At 38.0% G+C, this 22,869-nt stretch overlaps 1 protein-coding gene across 2 annotated transcripts; it reads right to left on the bottom strand.

The window, feature by feature from the left end:
- Positions 1–1,622: 1,622 nt before the first annotated feature.
- Positions 1,623–22,214, bottom strand: ralba (v-ral simian leukemia viral oncogene homolog Ba (ras related)). Of its 2 annotated transcripts, none has more exons than XM_069662811.1 (5): positions 22,105–22,214; positions 6,275–6,482; positions 5,722–5,930; positions 3,522–3,699; positions 1,623–3,377 (listed from the first exon to the last, which is right to left on the bottom strand). In XM_069662811.1, exons 2-5 carry the CDS (start codon positions 6,386–6,388, stop codon positions 3,255–3,257), a joined length of 624 nt encoding a protein of 207 aa, XP_069518912.1. In that variant the 5' UTR covers positions 6,389–6,482; positions 22,105–22,214; the 3' UTR covers positions 1,623–3,254. The 2 variants fall into 2 exon arrangements, with proteins under 2 accessions (XP_069518912.1, XP_069518913.1); XM_069662812.1 differs by lacking the exon at positions 22,105–22,214 and adding an exon at positions 21,969–22,027.
- Between the last annotated feature and the right edge of the window lie 655 nt (positions 22,215–22,869).

Below are 22,869 nucleotides of genomic sequence, written 5' to 3'. Positions count from 1 at the left end.
CATGTGTCCTGTTAAATCCTTCAGCCAGGCATGTTGGTTTAAACTGAAGCATTTGCAATACTTAATAAGTTGAAGGTTACATTAAATCTGACACAGCTGAATTAAACTCCAATTGGAGCCTGTTTCAACAGGCAGGAATCACATCACACAAGGTCAGAGCTCTTCAGAATGGAGCAAACTGAGAGTTTATCTGTTAATAAGATATAAGACAAACAATACAAACTGACACAACATTTTAGATGAATAAGAATTGTTTAAAATATTATGTCATATTTGCCCTGTTGCTGGAGCAAAAGGAAAGGCCATGTTGTCACTAAGATCAAATAATGTATCTTCTATTGGTTAATAAAACGACTACCTAGCCTCAGCTCTTATTGCAGGTTTAAATTAAATCACTGATATTTGACAAACTGACTAGAGTAGACTAGTTAAATTTGGATAAAGTCTGATATTATAATTTAAACTAACTTGTAAAAATCAAAAACAAAGACTGTTCGAGTTTTCGTCATAGGCACTGTGTCGTCGTCCATTGGTTTGTGGATTGCCTCTTAGAGGCTTCAAGTTGTACATTTTGGCTGCCGCAATGTTGGGTTTTTGGAGCCAGAAGAGGCCATGTTTGGATAAGGAAGTGGAGCTGTAGAGGAGTGAGGAGTTGGCAAACACTAATTTATCAAAGCTACACAGTCTATGCTCCTAACTTAACTATGAGATGACAAATCAGCAAGTCAACCAGTGTGTTCCCCACAAAAAAATCTATTTGTGGTGGTTGTTGACTGTGGTGGTTAATTTTTAAGACCAAAGAAGCTCAGAGAGCTTATGGACAGTAGCAGACTCGCTGCTTAACACCAACATGTCTGGTGAGAGAGCGAGCAGCAGGTGAACCAAAAGAACCATGTTACTTTAAGAACTGGTTTCTCATTACTCTGGCCAGCCAACAACACTCCCATGAACAGGCTGCCTCAAAGAAATACAAAAAAAGTAAGTGTTGTTTTGGTTGATTCTATAATGAAAACAGTGTATACCTGCGTGATATCTTTCACTGTAGCCGAACTAGGGTGGGGCTGGAGCGATGTGTACTTTTCATGATAAGTCAAGACACATTGGAAAGTTAATTAATTGATTGATAAGAAGTTATTTGGGAGGGGGTGGGGTGGGGAATGTGGAATACTTGATAAGGCATATTTTTTCTGGTTACTTTATATTTCCGTCTTTGACATATATATTTAATAGAATTAAAATATATATATATATATACATTTTTTAATTAAAGACACTTTTTGACTCTGGGGGCCCAAGGGCAGGGGCTCAAGCCCCCCTTGGGTCCTATCTGTGCACGTGCCTTGTTCATTCTATATGTTAAAACTGTTGGTGTGATGTTTGCACACGTCCATTCCATATACAAATTTATATTATATATATAATGCATTTAATTCCATACATTTAATTTTCATTAATTAATTCCATATATTCAAACTTAAATTACTTAATTTAAAATATAATTCCATGTATTCAAGCTTACCTTTTTATATCCATCACTCAATATTGTTTTGATTTCATTCTATGTATTCCGAATTTCATAGACTTAATAACACACATCAAAGAAAATAAATTATTGTCCAGTATTTACAAAGAAAAAAAAACATTTATTCAGGAACACACCCGCTGCAGAGAGATGAAAACTAACTCAAAGCAGTAGGAAGTAAAGGATAAAGGGAGGACATGGTACAAAGAATTATTTAGGCAGTGGTAGAAACATCATGTTCACTATAGCACTTGATTACAAAACAGGTAAGCAGTTGGCACCCTCATCAAAGCTTCACTCATGCAGACAAAGAAAGGTAGTATGATTTTCTTATAAATTCACATACTCATTTAATTAACACACAAATAGTTCATCTACAAACAGTTTGAATTTTTGTGGTTTTGTTGGCACAAAATGTTTAAAAACCTCTGCCGTCACCCCCTTAAGCATGAAGTCCACTCTTAGGTGTCGGCAATGTAGTGCATGTTATTCAAGAGACCAGGGAATAAAAAGAACATAATTTATAATATTAAGATGTTGTTAATTATAATGTTATCATGGACCGAAGCAGCCTCCTGGATTGTCAACACCTGTAACACAGTACAGGCTCCAAACCTGCACAATTATTCAAAACACGAAGTAATCTGCACTGAGAGAAGGGTGAGAAGGGCCAGGCCATGTAAACATGGCAGAAAACCATTAAGAAAAACATTCGCCCCTTCTAGTCACTGCTCATTAACCAACAACAAAACTGTAGTTACCATATTACAACCTTCTCTTCACAGATTCAAAATATTTAACAAATGTTAAAATATCTACATGAGAAGTTGATAAATGACCTCAACATAAACATGGATTATTTCTGATTCACAGTCGAGATTTTAGTTCGCTGCAGTCCTCCTGAAAAATAGCAAAGCATCTTGTGATTGATTTGCTGTAATCATGTAAGGCCTGATAACAGTGGAATCAAATACCCCTGTTGGGCAGCAAGTCCTCTGATTGCACTGATTGCACTGATTCTTATATGGTCAGAAAATCCAATTACAAATCCTTGGATGAACATAAAATAAAAAACCAGCAGCCTTGAGGGCTCAAATTAAAAACATTTGAAACTCCCAGTTCCAACAGTCATTCCAAACGTGTTCTGAAGTCAGAAAGATCAGAGCTTGGACACAGGGAGATGAATGAGGCCAACATGGTCAATAGGCATAAAGTGTCATCATTAATGATTACAAATATGACAGACAGCAGAATTAGGGTTCCTTGTGAGTTGATGAACATACTTAAGATTCAAGGGGTCTTTACTGACAGACTAGAAAATATGCAAGTTAAGAATAAGAACAGGTAAAGAAATTAAGAGCACTGTTTATTTGACAAAGACTCAACAGTTCCTGTGTAAAACACGCTGAAAGTCAAAGGCAGTATAATCGCTGAGTTAAACAGTGGAGAATGGCTTGAGCAGCATAGTGTCAGAGGCAGTTAGTCATTGGATTACTGTGAGCCAATAAAGCACTGCCATCCCAGTCACAGCAGTGGTTACCTTCCAATGAAACAGCAACAAAGATCTTGTGTAAAATTAAAAATGGCAAAATAGTGGTTGAAATTGTACTAAACACTAAACTAAAACCAGCTATTAAAAAAGATCAAATTTCATTTGAATTACAATGGCATGGACGCTCGGTTCTGTTTCACAACTTAAAAATGTAATGAAATGTTAAGTTCTCTGACAAGCTCAAAGTAAACAGCATCTTTCTTTGAAGCTCTTCTTATTCTTCTTGTTCTTTCCTTTTCCGTTTTTATCTTTGTTTTCTGACATTTTCTTTCCTCGTACTTCACGCATCAGGTCAAAGAATACCTGGAGAGAATAAAACAAGGAGTCAATTAACTGCCTCTTTATAAGATTCTAAAACACAAATCTGGTTTAGTAATGATAAAATAAAAAAACAATATCTTTGATTGCATCAATTTATAGTAAAGTATGATGCTTGTGTGGGAATACCTTGTCTACGTTGGCTCTGGTTTTGGCTGATGTCTCTACATACTGGACACCCCACTCTTCTGCCTTCCCCCGGGCCTCGTCCACAGACACCTGCCTCCGCTCCTCCAAGTCTGACTTGTTCCCTACCAGCAGGAGAGGGATCTTATCCTCTTCTGCCTTCACCCGCAAGATCTGCTCCCTGTCAACACAGCATAGATTGTGTATGTTTGATATTTTTACTGTAGTGGCTTTTGATTATAAAATGTAAGCATTTGAGCTTCAGTTGTCCGATTATGCTTAGGACAATCTCTGAACCAACTTGTTTGACGACGATATACACCTCTGGGAACGATGGCCATTCTCTGTATTTCCGGTGTAGACAGCGGTTAGTAATAAACAACTTCCACCCAAGACTTCCTTATCTGTGCGCTGCATTGCTTACAGTCCAATTAGCAATATGAGAAGCGACTCTGTGTTCAGATCAAAATCTCCAGGGGTCCGTTTCAGAAAGCGGGTTTAGTGAAAACCCCGAGTTTGTTAAGTTTGAAATGAGGGAAACCTCGGGTTTGCCGTTTCAGAAAGAGAGGTAACTTTAACTCTGAGTTGGTTAGTATGGTAACTGAGTCTGTCAACCTAACCTGGTCGCGAGCAGGTTTTCTTCAGGAAACTCAAAGTTTCGCTCTGTCTCCTCCCTCTAGGCTGTAAAACCCTCATTCGACTTCCTCATTCATTCAGCCCATCTCACGCGTGTTTGAGCGGTGACAAATAAAAAAAAAAACGTTGCGTCTCTGTGGTGCTCTGACCCTTTTGCAAAAATCTTTTATAATTATGATAAAAAAAATCAAAAGACAAATCTGTGTCAAAGTCATCATTTTTAGATTTTCCACCACCACTGCCGAGAGCACTCAAATAAGACGCCGTAAATTATTGGATTATTATTATTATTTTTTTAACTAACACAATTCAGTTTAATCAACATAAATTATAATGTATGTGAAGTCAGCATCATGTTAGGGATAAAGCTAATGCACATTAAAACAGCAACTGAATGATATTTAATCTGTTTAATATTTAAAATCTGACTGAAGTGAGGTTCAGCCATGAGCCTGTTCTGCCTGAGCCGTACCTTTGAATGATGTTCTAGTATTTTATTTTTAACTGCTTCCATGTACGTTTTTCTCCCGCTGGATTGCTCCTAAATTAATATAAATTTTAGCTTCCGGTCGTGATTAAGTATTAAATAAATAGACCAGTTCAAACTTGCGCATTTACTCGAGCAGCAGTTTCTTCCCACACTGCTTCTCTCTCTTTTGCAGCTGCAGCCGTGTTACTTTATTTTTCTAAAAACATGCTCGTATTGGCTGAACGGCCGCATGAGGATTTCGAGCTCCACTGGTGTGACATAGGAGGACCTCTTTTTGTGTACCGTTGCCATGGTGAGTCATGCTATCGGGGCTCCATTAATGCTGGCTTTTTATAGTCAGCGTGAACGCACCTAACTCCGGCTGAACCTACTCAGAGTTGATTGAACTCTGATCAGCTGTTCTGGAACCGAAAACTCAGAGTTTCCTATTTCAGAGTAGATCAACTCAGAGTTTCAGGGTTAGACTCAGAGTTTGTTGAACGTGCTTTGTGAAACGGACCCCAGATATGTCAAAATAAATGGCGTCATAGTAAGTTACTCAAGTGGTATGAACCTGAAAAAGGTTTCGGAAAATGTAAGACCATTATTTACAAATAAATGACCTTTTTTTAAATCATAAGATCATGATGAAGAAGTAAAATGTAAGTTTTGTCAGGTCTGACCTTGAGAGGAGAAGAAAACCACTTTTGAAAATGCTTGTTTGTTGAATGGAGGTCGGAAACATTTCTGATGCATTTGAGGAAGTCGGGAAATCTAAACATTGATTGGCGTTTGCAAAATAGCATCAAGCAGCTTTGTCGCTTAAGTTGAATTTTTAAAAATCTAGAATGGATTGTTGGCTGAACTTACACACGATCAGTCAGTACTACTACAAACATACTACATACGCAAACCAGAACAATTACATACCAAAATTCAGTCCTGCGTGTACAGAGTCCACATTCTTAAGTCAAATCTGAAAATAAAGATTATACTAAGGGTAGCGATATGCTGTCTCATACCAGCAATAGTCAACATGTTATTGACAATAAACATAGGAGCTCACACACACAAATACACAGATGTAAACAGGAATACCTGAACTCCACAGTGGCAGTAAAGGACTCGTGCTCTGTGATAGAGAAGACCAGCAGGAAGCCCTCGCCACTACGGAAGTAGTTGTCCCTGATGGCAGCATAGTCCTCCTGTCCTGCTGTGTCCAGAATATCTATCTGGACCTCCTCCCCATCCAGAACCACCTTCTTTCTGTAGCTGTCTGCCTTGGTGGGCTCGTAGTCCTCCACAAACTGGGGATGAAAAGATACACTTGTTTGGAGATTTTGAAACATTAAACAAGTTGTATTTACATGCATAAAGCATAAGTATAGCATGAGCAGCTATGTGGAGGCAGATACATTGGTTAAAATGGAAGCATATCTGAGCCATGTAACTGACAACAGAGAATCGAACAAACAGTTGACAGCCCTTTATTAAAGAATCCTGCTGACTTGTACCACACAATAAGTAAAACAGCTTAGATGAAGAGGTGACAGTAACCCATGCTTACTGTTAAAACTACTTGTCTATCTGCTATCTGGTCATCTTGAATCAATAGCAGTTTTATGTCATTTATAGGGATGTTTTGACTCACCTCATCATACATGAACTGCAGTGTGAGGGCTGACTTCCCCACGCCTCCACTTCCCACCATTATCACCTTGTGCAGTGCCAGAGAGCTCTGATTTTTACTTTTACTGGTAGCCATCACTTGATTCTTCTTTGTGTCACTTACACACACACATTCATGCACACAAACCCACGCATACACTTCTCTGCACCCAGAGAATGTTTAACAGAACCTGCGAATGACAAAAGTAGAGCACAATTAGCATCAACCGTAAATAACCTCAATATAGATAGAAAAATAAGTGTGTGGACAAGTGCAGTGACAGATGGCAGTTGTTACTTAACAGCTTTCCGCTATGAACGGAACTTGCTGGGCCAAGAGGCTAGGCTCTGCTCCAACAAATCTTGAATCCTAACCCCCACCCTTCACATTAAAGTGCCAAATTGCATACTCGTGAATCCAAGATTTTTTTAAGTACACCATCAAAATGTCATTGAAGCTGATTAGTAGTAATGAAGATAACGTTCTCCACTGCAAGACTGCATTTAGGAATGCATTTGAAAAGGGCATCATGTGCTAACCTCCATAAAAGAGAGGGAGGATCTCTGGCCATCTATCTGCACTATGTGGACTTTACCCATAGAAGGTGAAAACTTAAGAGTTAATTGCTTTCACTTGACTTCTGTATCTTATTTCACCGTCAGACAACTTCAAACAGAGTGCAAACTGACTACAGTGTAAATGTCTGCCTTGCCTCAGCTTGCACAGCCTAGACAGGAAATGATTGGATGTCAGCAGCAGATCAGACAACAAGTCAAAACAAGTCATTCATCTGCCATTAGTTGCCATCTATTGGGAGGATGACAGATTACATGTGCTATTTTGGCTATAAAATCTTTGACTAGACAGAATACTGATCTATAAAAAGAGCTTGAAAGCTTTGTATGACGCTATATCTAGTGTGCAGTACACAATATAAATTATGTTAATGGTATAATGTAACACAAGGCTGACATCCTTTTGTCTTTAGGTGGCACTATGACTGCTATAACAGCTTATTGGTAGCTGTATGTATCTGGCTGGGACTCTAATCAAACATGTGACTATGGGCAGATCAACATTGTGTATTTGGGTATAACAACTTATATTTTGCAAAACATCTATGTTTGTCTTATATTCTACTGGTCGAGAGCAGCAGCACATATTCTTTTTCAATATATTGTCTCTGATTAATATTGGCATTTGGCTTTCATTAAGTAACCCTTTGGCAAATCTTGCACTCAGATTTTTAGGTGTTGGCTCACTGTTCTTACATGGGCTCCACTCTTGGCAATCCTGCTGGATGGGTCAATAGTAAATAACCTGTAACTCAACACTCAGCCATTTACTCATCTCAAAACCAACTATGAACAGTCAAACACAACGTTCAGAATCGGAAGATAATGTCAACAGCAGATTATATAAAAAAGCTAAAGTCAATATGGGTCATAAAGCAGAAGAGCAAGTAGTGTAATGACGTACCTTTGACTTACTATCATGACAGTCTGTCATATAACTCAATATTGTTTAAACTTCATGGCTAAAAACTAAAGGTGACATTTTCAGTTTGCTTTAATACATTTTTTACATCCATAAGTGAAATTACTCCTGCAATGTTACATTGCTAAACAACTCCATGGCTTTGCACTCCTCTACGTGTACAGCACTTGATATATATATATTTTTTAAATGCTTAAAAAAAGAACAAAGCTGGTTCCGGTGACGTCATCACAGCGAATGGCAGCCTAAACTAACGTCTCCCCCGATAAAACTGTTATTTCGCCCCGTCAAAGTGTCAAATAACTCAATTTTCGTCTAAACTAAAAATAGTTAACGGGGCGAAGATGGGAAAAAAGGATGCACAAAAGAAAAACGCTGCTGCAGAGCCTGGAAACGATGAAAATGCGAAGGACAGCTCTCCTGCACAGGTAGATGGAGAGTTAGCTAACTCTGAATCTCATGCGGCTAGCTTGGCTAAAGTTTTGGAGGAGATACGGGACTTTCGCAAAGACAATAAGCAGCAACTGAACGAAATAAAATCTGAGCTCACAAACGTCAGCCTTCAAATAACAGAGGCGGAGATGCGAATTGAAAATGTAGAAGACCGCGTTCAAAACGTCGAACTTGTGGTTAGCAAGATGCTAAGAGTGATGAATCAACAAGAGATTAAACTGCTCGACCAAGAAGGAAGATCTCGACGGGAGAATTTAAGGATATACAATGTTCCCGAGGGAGCGGAGGGGTCATCCATGGTGGAATTTATGGATAAGTTACTACGAGAGACTCTAGGAATCCCCCCCGCTACGGAACTTGGCATCGAAAGGGCTCACCGGGCGCTCGCACAGAGACCCGTCAAAGAAGACGAAAGTAAGCCACGATCGATCATAATTAAGTTTCTCCGCTACACAACTAAAGAGGAGATTTTGCGCAAGGCCTGGGGGAAAAAGAAAGTGCTTTTGAATGGGAAACAGATATATTTCGATCAGGATTATCCTCCAGTAATTCTGCAAAAGCGCAAAGAATACTCTGAGGCGAAGCGAGTATTAAAGCAGAAAAACATTCGCTTCCAGACCCCGTTTCCTGCCAAACTGCGAGTGTTCTATGAAGACGGGACGAAGTTATATCAGTCAGCGGGGGAAGCAACTAAAGACATGAGGGACAGAGGTCTGTCCGTCACCGCCATCACACCGAGGGAGAGCCTGGCTGAACAGCTGTCCCGCACTGCATGGGAAACGGTGGGTGGATTGAAACAGCGAGGCACGGGAGAGGAGAGAGAGAAGGATATCAGGGAGAAACTGCGTGCCTTCAGGAGAGAAGCCTCATCCCCTGCAGGAGAGAACCCATAAGATCTGACTATCTCTGAAGCTGAACAGACTTTGATAGAGACAACGTCTTATACAACCTTCTAAAAATGCACAGGTAAAGGTAAACTGCACCTTTTTCTATTTTATTTTCTTCAATTATCCTATTTCCCAATTAAAATAAGAATATAAACGTGGGAGAAATACTAAATAATCTGTAAGTATATGGAAAGAGACCTTTTTTGTTTTGTTGGATGCTGCAGTGGGGGCCCTCAACACATCGGTAGAAGAGGCTTTCCCCCACAGCTAGACGTTTCCTCTAGCTTTGTTCAGGGTCACCTGCAAGAGACCCCAGCCTTGGAACTGCACCGTTTTTTTTTCTTGTTATGGCTATTGGTTCCTTTGTTCTGGTTTGTTCAGGGAGTAAATCTGTTAAATGCTATTTTGTTAATATCAGTGCTACACAAATATAACTATTACATATGGCTTGCGGCAAAGTGAAATTCATGTCATATAATGTCAATGGGCTATTAAATCCAATCAAACGCAGTAAAATTCTATCTAAACTAAAGAAAGAACAAGCCCATATTGTGTATCTACAAGAAACTCATCTAGACGATAATGAACACAGAAAACTTAAGAGAATGGGCTTCACTAATTTGTATTTTTCATCATACAAATCCGGACACAGAAGAGGAGTTGCCATTCTCATCTCTAGCAGGCTAAACTTTGAAAAGGTATCTGAAATAGGAGATAGAGAGGGTAGATTCATTTTAGTAAGACGGAAGATAGATGGTAAATCCATTACTCTATTAAACCTTTATGCACCCCCAGGAAGTGATGTTAGCTTCTTCCAGAAAATTACAAATATTATGGTAACAGAAACAGAGGGCCCTTTGATCTGTGGGGGAGACCTAAATATACACCTTCAACCTGAGTTAGATTGTTCTAATAGAAAAACTCCTGAGAAAAAGTCTCTATATAAGAAGATAAATTTTATCTTTGACGATATTGGTCTAATAGATATATGGAGACACATTTTTCCTAACAGAAGAGATTATACACATTACTCTGCCCCACACTCCCTATACACAAGAATAGACTACTTTTTAATATTTGGGAGAGATAAGGACATAATAAAGGACTGCAGAATCGGGACAATAGACTTAAGTGACCACGCACCTATATATTTATCTGTTGACCTTGACCTACAACCAAAAAACACTACATGGAAATTAAATTCAAGTCTACTCAGTGATTCTCACTTTAGAGAACAAATTAAAAAAGAAATCAGCCTCTACCTAGAATTCAATGACAATGGCGAGATCTCGCCTCCCACCTTGTGGGACGCCTTTAAAGCTGTATTAAGAGGGAAGATTATATCATTGTCTTCTTATAAGAAAAAAATAAGAAACAAAAAAAGTGAAGAATTGCAGATCAAACTAAGTGAACTAGAAAAAAAGCACAAACTGAGCCCGGAGCAAAATATATTAGAGGAGATTAAAAGCATTAGGAATGAAATTAACGACTTAGCGGCACAGGAGATAAGAAAAAAACTGATGTTTTTGAAACAGAGACACTATGAAAGTGGATCTAAATCAATGAAAATATTAGCCTGGAAATTGAAAAAAAAACTGGCAGAAAACACTATTTATAAAATTAGGGATTCGAGAACAAAAGTGATAAAAAATAACTTCAATGAGATTCAGGAATCCTTTGAAGGGTTTTACAAAACATTATACTCTAAAGTTCTGGGGGGAAGTATAGGACAAATTGATGCTTTTTTAAATTCTTTGGAGTTACCTACACTGAATGAGGAACAAAATGGAATAATGACTGCAGAAATAACTGAAGAGGAATTAAAAATTGCCATCAACAGGCTTAAACCTAATAAATCACCAGGATCAGACGGCTATACAGCCGAGTGGTACAAGGAATTTAAAAGTGAATTGATACCTATCTTACTACCAACAGTGAACTGGGCTTTTAAAAAGGCGCAAACGCCGCCCAGCTGGAAAGAGGTGATAATATCAGCTGTACCAAAAGAAGGTAAGGACAAACTAGAATGTGGATCATATCGACCGATTTCTGTTCTTAATGTGGATTACAGATTATTTACCTCGATTATGGCCAAACGGCTAGAGAAATTTCTGCCAACATTGATACATAATGACCAGACAGGTTTTATACAACAACGCCAAACACAGGATAATATAAGAAAGACCTTACATATTATAGACCACATACAAAAAAATAAGATTAAGGCCACAATAATTAGTATAGATGCTGAAAAAGCATTTGATTCAGTTAACTGGGATTTTCTTTATAGAGTTTTACATAGGTTGGGTTTTCACCAAACAATTATTAAAAGTATTCAGTCGCTGTATGATAATCCTACTGCTAGAGTTAAGGTCAATGGATATTTATCAAAAAGCTTCACTCTAGAAAGAGGCTCCAGACAAGGTTGTGCATGGTCACCTTTACTTTCTGCACTATACCTAGAACCATTAGCTCAATACATTAGACAGGAGAAAGATATTAAAGGAATCTCTATCAAGGAGACAGAATATAAATTAGCCTGCTATGCAGATGATATTTTAGTGTATTTAGAGCAACCGACAATCTCTTTACCCAAACTGATGGAATCACTTAAACAATTTGGTCAATTATCGGGATACAAGGTTAACATAGGTAAAAAAAGGAATTACTTTCATACAATTACATCCCACCAGAAGAAATAAAAAATAAATATCCACTAGTATGGCAAACAACGTCCATCAAGTATTTGGGCATAACCATACCAAAGGACCTCACTAAACTATCAGAATACAACTATCAGCCTATACATAAAAGAATTAAAGAGGATATAACAAGATGGAATCTGATTCCTTTCCTTAGCCTCCACTCGAGAATTGAATCTATCAAAATGTGTGTATTACCTAGATTATTATACGTATTTCAGACCCTGCCAATAGAGATCAGTCAAAGCCAATTCAAAGAATGGGAAAAAATGATATCCAGATATATATGGCAGAGCAAAAGACCAAGGGTTCGCCTCAAAACCTTGCAACTCAGCAAAGAAAAAGGAGGATGGGGTCTACCTTCTCTTAGAGATTACTATTTTGCAGCACAGACCAGGGCAATTGTATGCTGGTGTAACCCATCATATAATGCCCAATGGAAAATTATGGAAGAAAAAACAAGCCCTATTCCCATACAAGCAATTTTAGCTGACAACAACCTACAGAACTACATAAATATTATTGATAACCCGTGGCTTAAAAGTACTCTTAAAATATGTAAAATGATTATAAAAGAATATAAAATAAAAGGTGACATGGTAGCTCTGAAATGGTGTGCCTCGATTCAGACTTAGCTCCTAATAAATTAGACTCTAGATTTAAGGATTGGACACAAAAAGGAATAACAGCTCTGTTCAAGGTAATGAAAGGAAGAGCAATGCTCAGTTTTGAAACACTTAAAGAGAAACACCTCCTGGAAAAACAAGATTTTTATCGATATTTGCAGATGCGTCATTATGTCATTATGGAAATGAAAAATGTGACAGAAGCAAATATAAGTTTTATAGAAGTGTTTAGAAAAGCATACAATTCAGATAACAAGGGTAAAATTATCTCACATATATATATAAGAGTTTGTTAGATCTTAAAACACACTCTACTACATACATTAAAAAAAAATGGGAGAAGGAAGGGGGGATTAAAATATCTGAGGAAGAATGGACAAAAATGTGGGAATACAACTGGAAGTGTACCAGTTCGCAAATATGGAGGGAATATAGTTGGAAAAGCCTGATAAGATATTTTATAACACCTTCACAGAAATCCCACTATGATGGAAATATCCCCACATGTTGGAGGAACTGTGGTAATCAAACCACTACCATGTTCTGTGGGATTGCCCTATTATTAAAGAATATTGGAGAGGGATACACAATGCCTTGCAAGATATTTTTGAACATGTTATGCCTCTGGAGATAAAGATGTTATATTTTGGGATTATACCTCAGAATTGGTCAAAAGGAGACAAATATTTAATGAACATTTTGCTGGTTGCAGCTAAAAAGACATTAACTAAGAAATGGTTGTCACAGGAGAGCCCAACTCTAAACGGATGGATGGACATTACAATGAACATTTACAGTATGGAAAGGACTACGGCTTTTATTAATCAAAAGTTAGAGCAATTCACTGCACACTGGAAAAGATGGGTTAATTTTGTAACTTCCCATAAGCCTGATTTTATTTTCACTGCTTATTAGTTATATTGTAAAGAAATGATTACTCCCTAACTGTACATACTTTTCTATTAGTTTTGTATGTTATGTCATTTTGTCGGTATGTGTACCTCTGGAACAATGGTTTTGAGACTCATGATGAGAATATAGGGAGGATGAGTACACTCAATGTCAAATATATACAATGGAGATGTTTGATGCAAAATGTCAATAAAATATAAATTTTAAAAAAAAAGAACAAAGCTATTATTACAACTACTAATGATTTCATATCAGTGGTGCCAAGCATTTCTTTCCATTACCTTCTTTACCACGGTTATTTTATCTCTGTCTTTAGTAACAAAAACTTTTCCTCCTCCACTAAGGATGTTACACTAATGGGAGCATGGAGTTGATTCATGACATTATTCATAAACTACTCCTCCCTAACAGTAAACATTATAATTCAGCTCAAAGTGAGATGAGTAGGCACTGAGAATAAACCAGACATGGCTCAGGAGAAAAAAATCCTGCTGATGGCAGGAAAAATTGTGGAGAAAAAAATGTCACATCGACACAAAGGCCAATAAATCCCGACAAACTCCCTGTAAGATTTCCATAGTACATTGCAAACTCCCAGAGTGAAACTAGATTTAACCTTACATGGTTTCTACATGTCCAACAGAGCACGTGAGCATTTTATGTTACGCTTCCTTGCATTGTCTAAAAGCAGAGAGGAACATGTGGTTTGCATTAAAATTACCTACACATCAGTATGCCTGGCACTTCAGTATGTGACAGCTGTCGTTGCTAAGGATGTGGCATCATGGTTCCTCTCCAAGTGACCAGGAAGTGGAGCCTGACCTGTGCTCTTCCTGTCTTTGTTATCAGTAAGTAGGCCAGTGAAAGTTCTCATGTGAGGGATACACACACACACACACACACACACACACACACACACCTAATGAAATGACCAATACCAATCTCAGGACACATGCATACAAGTTACTTTTTCATTTATGAACTTATTTAACTTCACACATAAGGGACTCAATGAAAAACAAAGTACTTTGCCTGGATGGTCTTAGCATTAAGTAGTGATGCATGCAAAAGCTGTGTATCATATTTGATACAGCATTATAGGACTGAGGAGCATTATTATTACAAGTCTATTGTCATACGTCTTTGTGGCCATATTTAGTATGTGCTGGTAATATGCATGCCAAAGTATTTTAAACCCCACTGCCAGGGGGTGCCAATGCCAAAAACTTGTAGGCTACATCACAATCTGGTCGAAGATTTTACATATTTGGTGCAAATGCTCTTGGGACAACCAAAATCTAAAGAGTGATATTGATCTGTGCTGGGCTGTATTAGGTGCCGATCAGACAGAGCCCATTTTGCAAGCTGTAAAATGTGGGGCGCACCGCACTGCCTTTTCTGTTGAAGCCTAGTGCTAAAAAAGAGCAACTTTATTTTTTATTACTGCTGTTAAGGCAACCACTGAACCATTAGCTGTCATTAACCTTAACTTTTATTTTGTAAACTGATACATCTGTTCCCAATTATTTTGGCTAGCTAAAATACTTAACTATGTGTTCAATAGATTAGTTATGTCTGCATGGAAATGGACAGGCGGAGGGCACTAGCTCTGGCTTTGATGACGGGGGAGAGGCTGTTCCCAAATACATTAAACACTGGGAAACAGAGATCCATGTGGGTACGTATTATATTATTATATATATTTTAATGCCCTCACTCTATTTGCTTTAAAATGTAGTAAGCAAGAGACATGACATTTCTAACAAACCTGTAAATAAAAAGCAAATACTTCAAAGACAACGATTGACCTGAAATTGACATCTACTACCCAAAGCACTTAACAACAACGCCTCTTGGATAATAAATATAAAAAAAATTTTTTTTGCATATGTGAACAACCTGAAAAACAGGAATTTCAATAGACTTTACAAGTTTCAACTCTAATAACTTCAAATTTGCCATATTGCCTTGGGGGACTAGGACACAAACTGCAAATAATAAATGCCTACATTCCATTCTGAGAGAAGAAGAATAAGTGAATATGAGTGAATACAAGATATCTGAGCCGTGGTTGCAGAGAACTTGATGGATCTTTCTCTTTGCATACCAGAGGTCACAGGGACTAGGGGATTTCTTCTTCCCATCTGATGGAAAAAGCAGAGGCTTTTTCTGGCCAGCTAACAGCCCTCCAAATTCCAAGGATCTGAGAAGGAGATTAGTTCAATATGGCTGTTTCTCTCATCATCAGTTCTGGTCAACTGACTCAACGAAAACAATCCGAGTCGACTTCGAGTGGGTGTGGATCAATAGAAACACTGGTGTTGCAATCATGCTTGGTGAATATCCAACAGAGGTTAAAGGGTGTGAGGTTATTTAAGGGAAGAGGATTGTGGTGAACAAAAACATTTTGTGACATTAATCTTACTCGCACATTATTTATCCCTCCATTTTCCCATTTCATTCACACGTAGACTACAGAATCTTCAGATCCATCTGGACAGTTCTGTTGCCAACAATAGACAACTCCCTGACTTAGGCAACACCTAAAGAACACAACTCTTTTAGTGTTATATCTACGGACTGTGTAAAAGCTGGTTGTTGCCATCTTTTTTTTTTCTTTTTTTACAATTTGAGTTCTTTTTGAAACCAGTGGAGTCATCCCCTGCTGGCTACTTTAAAGAATGCGATTTTAAGTCTTTTCCTTATAGGTTTCAGTATTCAGACCACACCCACATCTTTTATACAGTCTATGGTGTCATCAATTTTCCTAGACTTTATTCGTACTCCAACTAGAGTAAAGAGGGAAGTGACCCATTAGCTTTAGCAACATACTAAGCTAGTCTTAATCAAAGCTCACTGTGGAGAAAACAACATAACCTTAATGAGTCATCTTAGTCAGGAGGTGTGTGTGTAAGAATGGGTTGTCTGTAACACACAACAAATTAAATTCCAGATTCTGTGGTTTATCACAGAGCAAACAACAATGCACGATTTAACTTCAAATCACAGCTCGGGCATCCAGGAATGCCTTCAGTCAAAAAGAAGCAGCTGTAAAGTTTACTACCAGTGGAGATCCAGAAAAGATTTGGTTTACTTAAAAAGATGGTATACTACAGGAAGAAAGACATTTTCAAGAAGCACCCCACAGTGCATACTAACAACTCTTAGCTGGGGTAGTGTACAGAGGAGCCTTTGATGAAGCTGGGCAGCAGGAAACTAAATCCTCTCAGTGGTACAATCCTTCCCACTTCGACCCCATAAAGCTAGCTGCTTTTTCATACATTTATATTCAAAGCTTTTTTTTTATCCCTATGGAAACTACAGTATTATCAAGGTGAAAATATAGTACAGTCTTGTTCTGTCACAGTGACTTGGGCCAAACATCACACCACGTTGTGGTACTACACATATCGGGCTAGTACACGATTACATAATGCCATAGTGATGCATTTTGGGGTTTAGCCTATATCCAAACACTCATGTTTTTCTCTTTCCATTCAGGGTTGATATAACGAGTTCAAATCTCAGCATGACTCCACTAATACATTTCTTGCTGAGTAACTCCCCACTACTTAGCTCCAACTTGCTTTTTTTTTTTCCATTTGCATGACGTGAATTACAACAAGCTTATTTACATACTCATACACCATTGCAGGGACCTATGGTTTACAATTGGGAAGTAGTGAGCCATGGCAGCACTACAGAAAAATCTGTCACTTATTGTTAAAGCTCCTGTGAGGAACCTTCAGTTTGTGTTGATTTTGGCGCCCCCTGTGGACAAAGCCGTACCTTTTATCTCTTTGCTGAGTTTGTCCTGTACATGCTTAAGTGATGTTTTGTAACAAAGAATCTCATCCTGCTTTCTTTAACAGTCATTTGTATCACTCAATTTTTGCCCTGGAAAATGTAAACAAAGGTAGCATGCTGTTAATAGCTTCGTCTGACACATACCCCCCACATGCAGTTTCAGACATTTAAAATACCTGGATTGAAATAATCAATCTTGTCACTGCCGGTCTGGTAGGTTATATAGAGTCATCAGAATTAATTTCAGTCTGTTTCATAACTAGCGAAAAAATCCTCACAGGAGCTTTAATTTACAATTTTTTTATGTAATGGTGTTTTCCCTCCCAGAGTGAATTGTAGTTTATTAATTGTTATATTTACATTATAGGCTAAAGTTATAACTGTTAACCAATGCTACAGAAATATTCCTTTCATGCAGGAAATTTAAACCATTATACAACTTAGATCTGAGCTAAATTATCTGATTCATATATCTTTCGAAGAAGATGGTAATTCCCAGAAAACTATATAATGCAGTGCACATTGTTAAATTTGTGAAACTTTCACCAAACGAAAACAGGTTTAAATTTTACCTATTCTATAAGTAACCCTATTTCAACTGATGTTGCTTGTTGATTTATTGATGGCCATTTAAAGCCTCAAGTTTGGCATTTGTGGGCTTTGTCTTTTGATTATGTGGACAATATTTTAACTTTGGTTGTTGTCCTAATAGTAAGTTACATGCATTATTGTACACAGCGCATTGCAGGAGGTAAAAGTTCCAAACAGTCTAAAAACAAACTGTGATGGCGGCAGAGAAACTGAGGGCAGAGTGATGATGGTCAAAGCGAGGCAGGGCAGCATGATCTAGGAGCAAATAACTGTCACTGAAGTCAGAATGTAGGTAATGTTATAAAAGCCTGTTCTGCTGCCATCCACTGTGATTGACTCTTAGCCTGACAGCGCTGTCAGCAGCCCAGCAGGAAACAGCCACCATGGTGTGCTGGGATTATACAGCTAAATTTTGAGCAGGATGCAAACTTTCTCTGTGTGGAAATCTGATGTTTGAGAAAGACATTAAAACATCTCACAGGTAAAATGTAAGACTTATGATGGCTGCTGTTATTAATGAAGTGTGATGCTGAGCTGAACTGAAAAAAGGAACATTTTATAGCTTTTTTGCTTTAACTGCGAATCCCTAGTTCATTAAGAAATTAACCGACAATTGCACAAAGTATATTAACCTCAAGTCCTATCTGCTGACAGAAACAGTCAATTGATGGTGGCTTGGTATGCATTTATATACATCACTATCTCCCGCACATAATCACTCACTTTCCAAGTCTAATAAAAAAAGCCTTACACTGATCTTTCCGAGCTTTCCCCCCACTTCCACTGCCAACATCATTAGCAGATGGTTTCTGACTCTGATGCCATTATGCACCAAAAACCAGTGAACCTCATCAGAAAATAAAAACTTATCAGAAACCAAGAGGGAGCTCTTTGATATGAGCCAACAAGATTATGTCTAACATGAGGAAAATTAAGTCTTACAGAAAACGGTTGTCATATTAATTTTTGCAGTAATAGGAAGGAACCAGAGGGTTTAGCATTGAGAAAAGCATTCAAGCAAAGAAGAACATTGTTGGAGGGACACACAACAGGGAAAAACATCCAGACAGTCCCAGCAGAGGAAAGAGGAATGCAGGGCCGGTTCAGTCTCATTCACAAGACTACTCTGATGTCATATGCTAGCTATGAGCCTAGAACTATGCGGTAAACAGCATCTTTAACAGAATTCTTAACAATCCAGCTGTGTTGTTGTTTGCATTAAGAGACAATACAATGTTCCCAATGTTTAATAATAAAGAAAGAATGCAACATGTCATATTCTGAAAGTACACCCACCAGAGGGATAAACTATCTCAGGTTTTTTTTAAGTTTTAAAAAATGTATGGATGTCAAAGCATTATGATAGTGTTCATTGTTAAATTGTATGCACTTTTGTCTTCTTAAGGGCTCAGTTTTTCTGTTTGAATGCTTAAAGGCATATTTTTTGGTTCTTTAACCTGTTGGTGGTGCATCCTACCACACAGATGCTTCTGAGCATTTTTCTGCTTTCCATTAAAAGTCTTAGGAAAGTGGGGAAGCATTTTCTCCTCCAATGTGGTCCAGACTTAGTACTGTATTGTCTCTATGCCAATTAAGGCACTGATCTATTTAATTATTCCAAAGTTCACTGGTATTTTCTTAAATAAGTAATTATGTTCTATGGTGGGGAAGAAAGCAAGAAACACTTGGATGATCTTCATTATATTCTTAATACCTGGAGTATGCTGGAGAAGCCCTAAGGCTGCCTAACAATTCCTGAATTGGTTCCCCTTAAAACACACTGATTGACCTGGACTCAGCAGAGAGGTTGACCATGTCTCATTCCAGGCTTGTTACTGTGATATTCACTGACTTCTGCTGAGTGGGACATGCAAAACGAGATTGCAGGCTTGGAATAGTGGAGACCTTGCAACTTATCACTGATCTAGTTGGGGCTGCACAATATGACGATATATATCTTCAAAACTATATGAAAATGTCTATCATATGTGTTTATCTATATCATCTATATCGTGATGTCACAAAACCAGCAGCTGAACTGCTTTACAGCAACTTTTACATAATGACAATGCTTTACGTTCTAATCCTTGCTCGTGGGAGTGAACCTGCAGCGAACCATAGAGGGAGGTGCTGTTTATTTACATGGACAGGGTGGTAACACAATGTGCAGAAAAGGACTCACACAGGATTCACTCAGGATTATCCAAAATATGCTTTACCATGTGGGTTCATATAGACCAATAATTTGTTGAATTACCAGAAAACATGATATATCGTGATATATATCGTTTTTGAGATATGAAAACTCCTATATTGTGATTTTGGACATATCGCCCAGCCCTAGATCTAGTAATTTTTTACACTACACAATAATGATATTTCAAAAGAGCTGGGGACTAGTGGTGCTTTTCACTGACTTTTGAGGATTCAGTTTCACTTTTACTTAAACAAAAAAAAATCAGTCCATCGTTGAGAGGACCAGCACAACAGAGGTTTCAATATTGAATCTTAAAAAACCTCATTATACAAGACAATACAAGAGTAATCATGTCATTTTGATATACTGCAGCTGCACTGCCCAGTGATAAGTATTTCCAATTGCACTGCATCTCTGGGGGAAATAAGAGATTATAATTTGATTTTGAATAAGTTATTATTAATTTTATTTGATTAAGTTTGTGATGAAGAATACCCCAATGAGAGTTGCGAGAGGCCAAATTGATAACATCTCAGTGCTGTGAAATCTGTCAACAGCAAACTGTCTATGGTTATGGATAGGCCCAGTTAAGGATGGTTAAACTTTGAGAGCATATTGTGAATCAAGCCCCAGCAACCGACCCATGAAAGAAACTTTTTTAAGCTAACTGTTTTGTACTGCATGTGTCTCGCTCAACCCAACACTGTAGGCTCTATATGGGCTGCAAGTGTGGCCACTAAAAAGGCACATTACGGCACATTGGCATCACAAACTGTTTGCATAGTGGTAGTACCCACGAATTAACCAACACCTAGGAAAGATACTGCTGAATACAAGGTGTTGGGGCATACAAGGACTACATCCCCATACATACATACATACATACATACATACATACATACAACCCCACCGTCTTTTCACTTTTTTAAGCCTGTTATGAACATATAAATACATAATGTGTTGCGCTATACATAATTTATTCAACACATTTTTTAATGAATGCTGTACTTTCTTAGAGTTGTCTCTCAGCTGTCCTATCACTTAAGGCGAATACACAAAATTTGGTTTAAAAAAATATGTTTTGTCAAACACCAGTGTCTTCACATGTTTATTGCCAACGGGGTTATATCCAGTGGGAAAATTGCCAAATCGTGGCATCCTTATGTCTATGCCTATGTCTATGTCTACTTAACGAACAAACTTAACGAAATGACGACAAAAATACTTGTGATAGTACTGAAGAAGGGTGATGGAAATTGAGGGTAGCGTGACTCCAGCCAGATTGAAGTAGAGTAGCCATTAAGAGCATCATTAAAAACTTCCACTATTGTAACAGTTAAGATCACACTAACGTGCGCTGAGGAAACCATGAGCCAGTTTGGGTGTGTCATCACCTCGGGGGGGGGGGGACTTTTCAGCAGAACCTCGTCTGACTAATTCTTAACGTAAATATCAATTACAAGAGCTAATTTGGAAAAACTACCTCATCAAGCAACTTTAATAGCTTAACAACAACCCCCGACGACCCCAACGAAATATCACCCATAACATGAGACAGCTTCACCGTCTGGTATTCACTAACGTTTATAAGCTAACGTTACTGCTCGTGTCTAACGGCAGCTGACCATCAATACAAAAGCTATAAACACGGACTTTGGTAATACGACTACCCAGTTTACTTAACAATGTAACCTTTCCGCAGCACCACAACGTTAGTTAAATCAACCTAAACACATCTGTTCGTATCCTTTATTTACCCAGAGAGCCCATAAATTAATGCTAACTTTGTCCGCAACAGTAACCCTAAACAACGGAGCCTGGTAACTTGGCTAGGCTAAAGATAACTTACCAGGACACAGTAGCATCTAACGTTAATGTTAACGTTATCCCACACCAAGTTACCATAACCACAAATGATACAAACTTGGACAGCGGATCAGACATTACTCTACATAAGTTTGTTTACCCCATGATGAATAAGGAGTTTATTTGCACCAATCGTACGTTAGACGGTCACCCTTCTGGGTCCATTGGTCGGTCGTCCTTCCTTAAAACAGGTGTGGTACAATGGTCCTCTCTAAAGGCCGTATAAATAAACAAACTATTATTACACTGAAATAAGAAATGTATAGGCCCTTACCAATGCAGGATTACTGTTTCTGCCCTCGGCTGATGTTATCTTGATGACTGCATTAAAAGAGTGTTTCGAGTCATTGGTTTTTCCAAATGCAAACCGCTCCTGCAAGAAAGCCCCACCTTCCGGATGTAAAAATTGCAGATGACAGGATGTGATATCATCACTGCTCGTTTGTTTAGATTTTCACCAAGGCGATTTACAGAATAATGCAATAACAGACACTAGAACAAACTAAACCATTTTCTATAGTTTCATTTTTAGTCGTTTTTATCTTCAGTTCCAATGTAAATTACAGAAAACAATGCGGTATGGAAGGTTTGTGTAGTGGATTATTGAACTAACGATAATATATATATTTTTTAATATTTAATCTGTCCTCTATTAAACATTAAACATACTTTTTTTTTTTTTTTTTTTTTACAAAGTAAGCCTATACTACTAACCCTGTATCGGTTTGGTATGATCGCTATCGTTGTAAGGCCTGACTTAGTAGGCTGAAGGAATCCTAGCCTTTAACAAGTTGAGCATTTGTCTGATAATCCTGATTTCTGACGGAATTTTTGTGAGGCTAATAAACAACAGGAACACATTGGTGTACTGAAAGGTTTACTATGAGACACTGGATACTTCTGAAACTGGTTTGGGAACAGGACTAAATATGTCAGGAGAATACACCATGTCATACAACAATTTTCTGACTGGATGATAATAGTGACTTGGAATAGGCACAAGATTCTATGTTTAGTTTTGCCATAAAATCTTTGCTGT

Source organism: Semicossyphus pulcher, unplaced genomic scaffold (genome assembly GCF_022749685.1).
Source record: "Semicossyphus pulcher isolate SPU_LCO1_2020_fin unplaced genomic scaffold, fSemPul1.0.p SCAF_15, whole genome shotgun sequence".
Lineage (NCBI taxonomy): Eukaryota > Metazoa > Chordata > Actinopteri > Labriformes > Labridae > Semicossyphus > Semicossyphus pulcher.
Note: the sequence above shows the minus strand (reverse complement) of the source record. Positions and strands in the feature narration are given on the sequence as shown.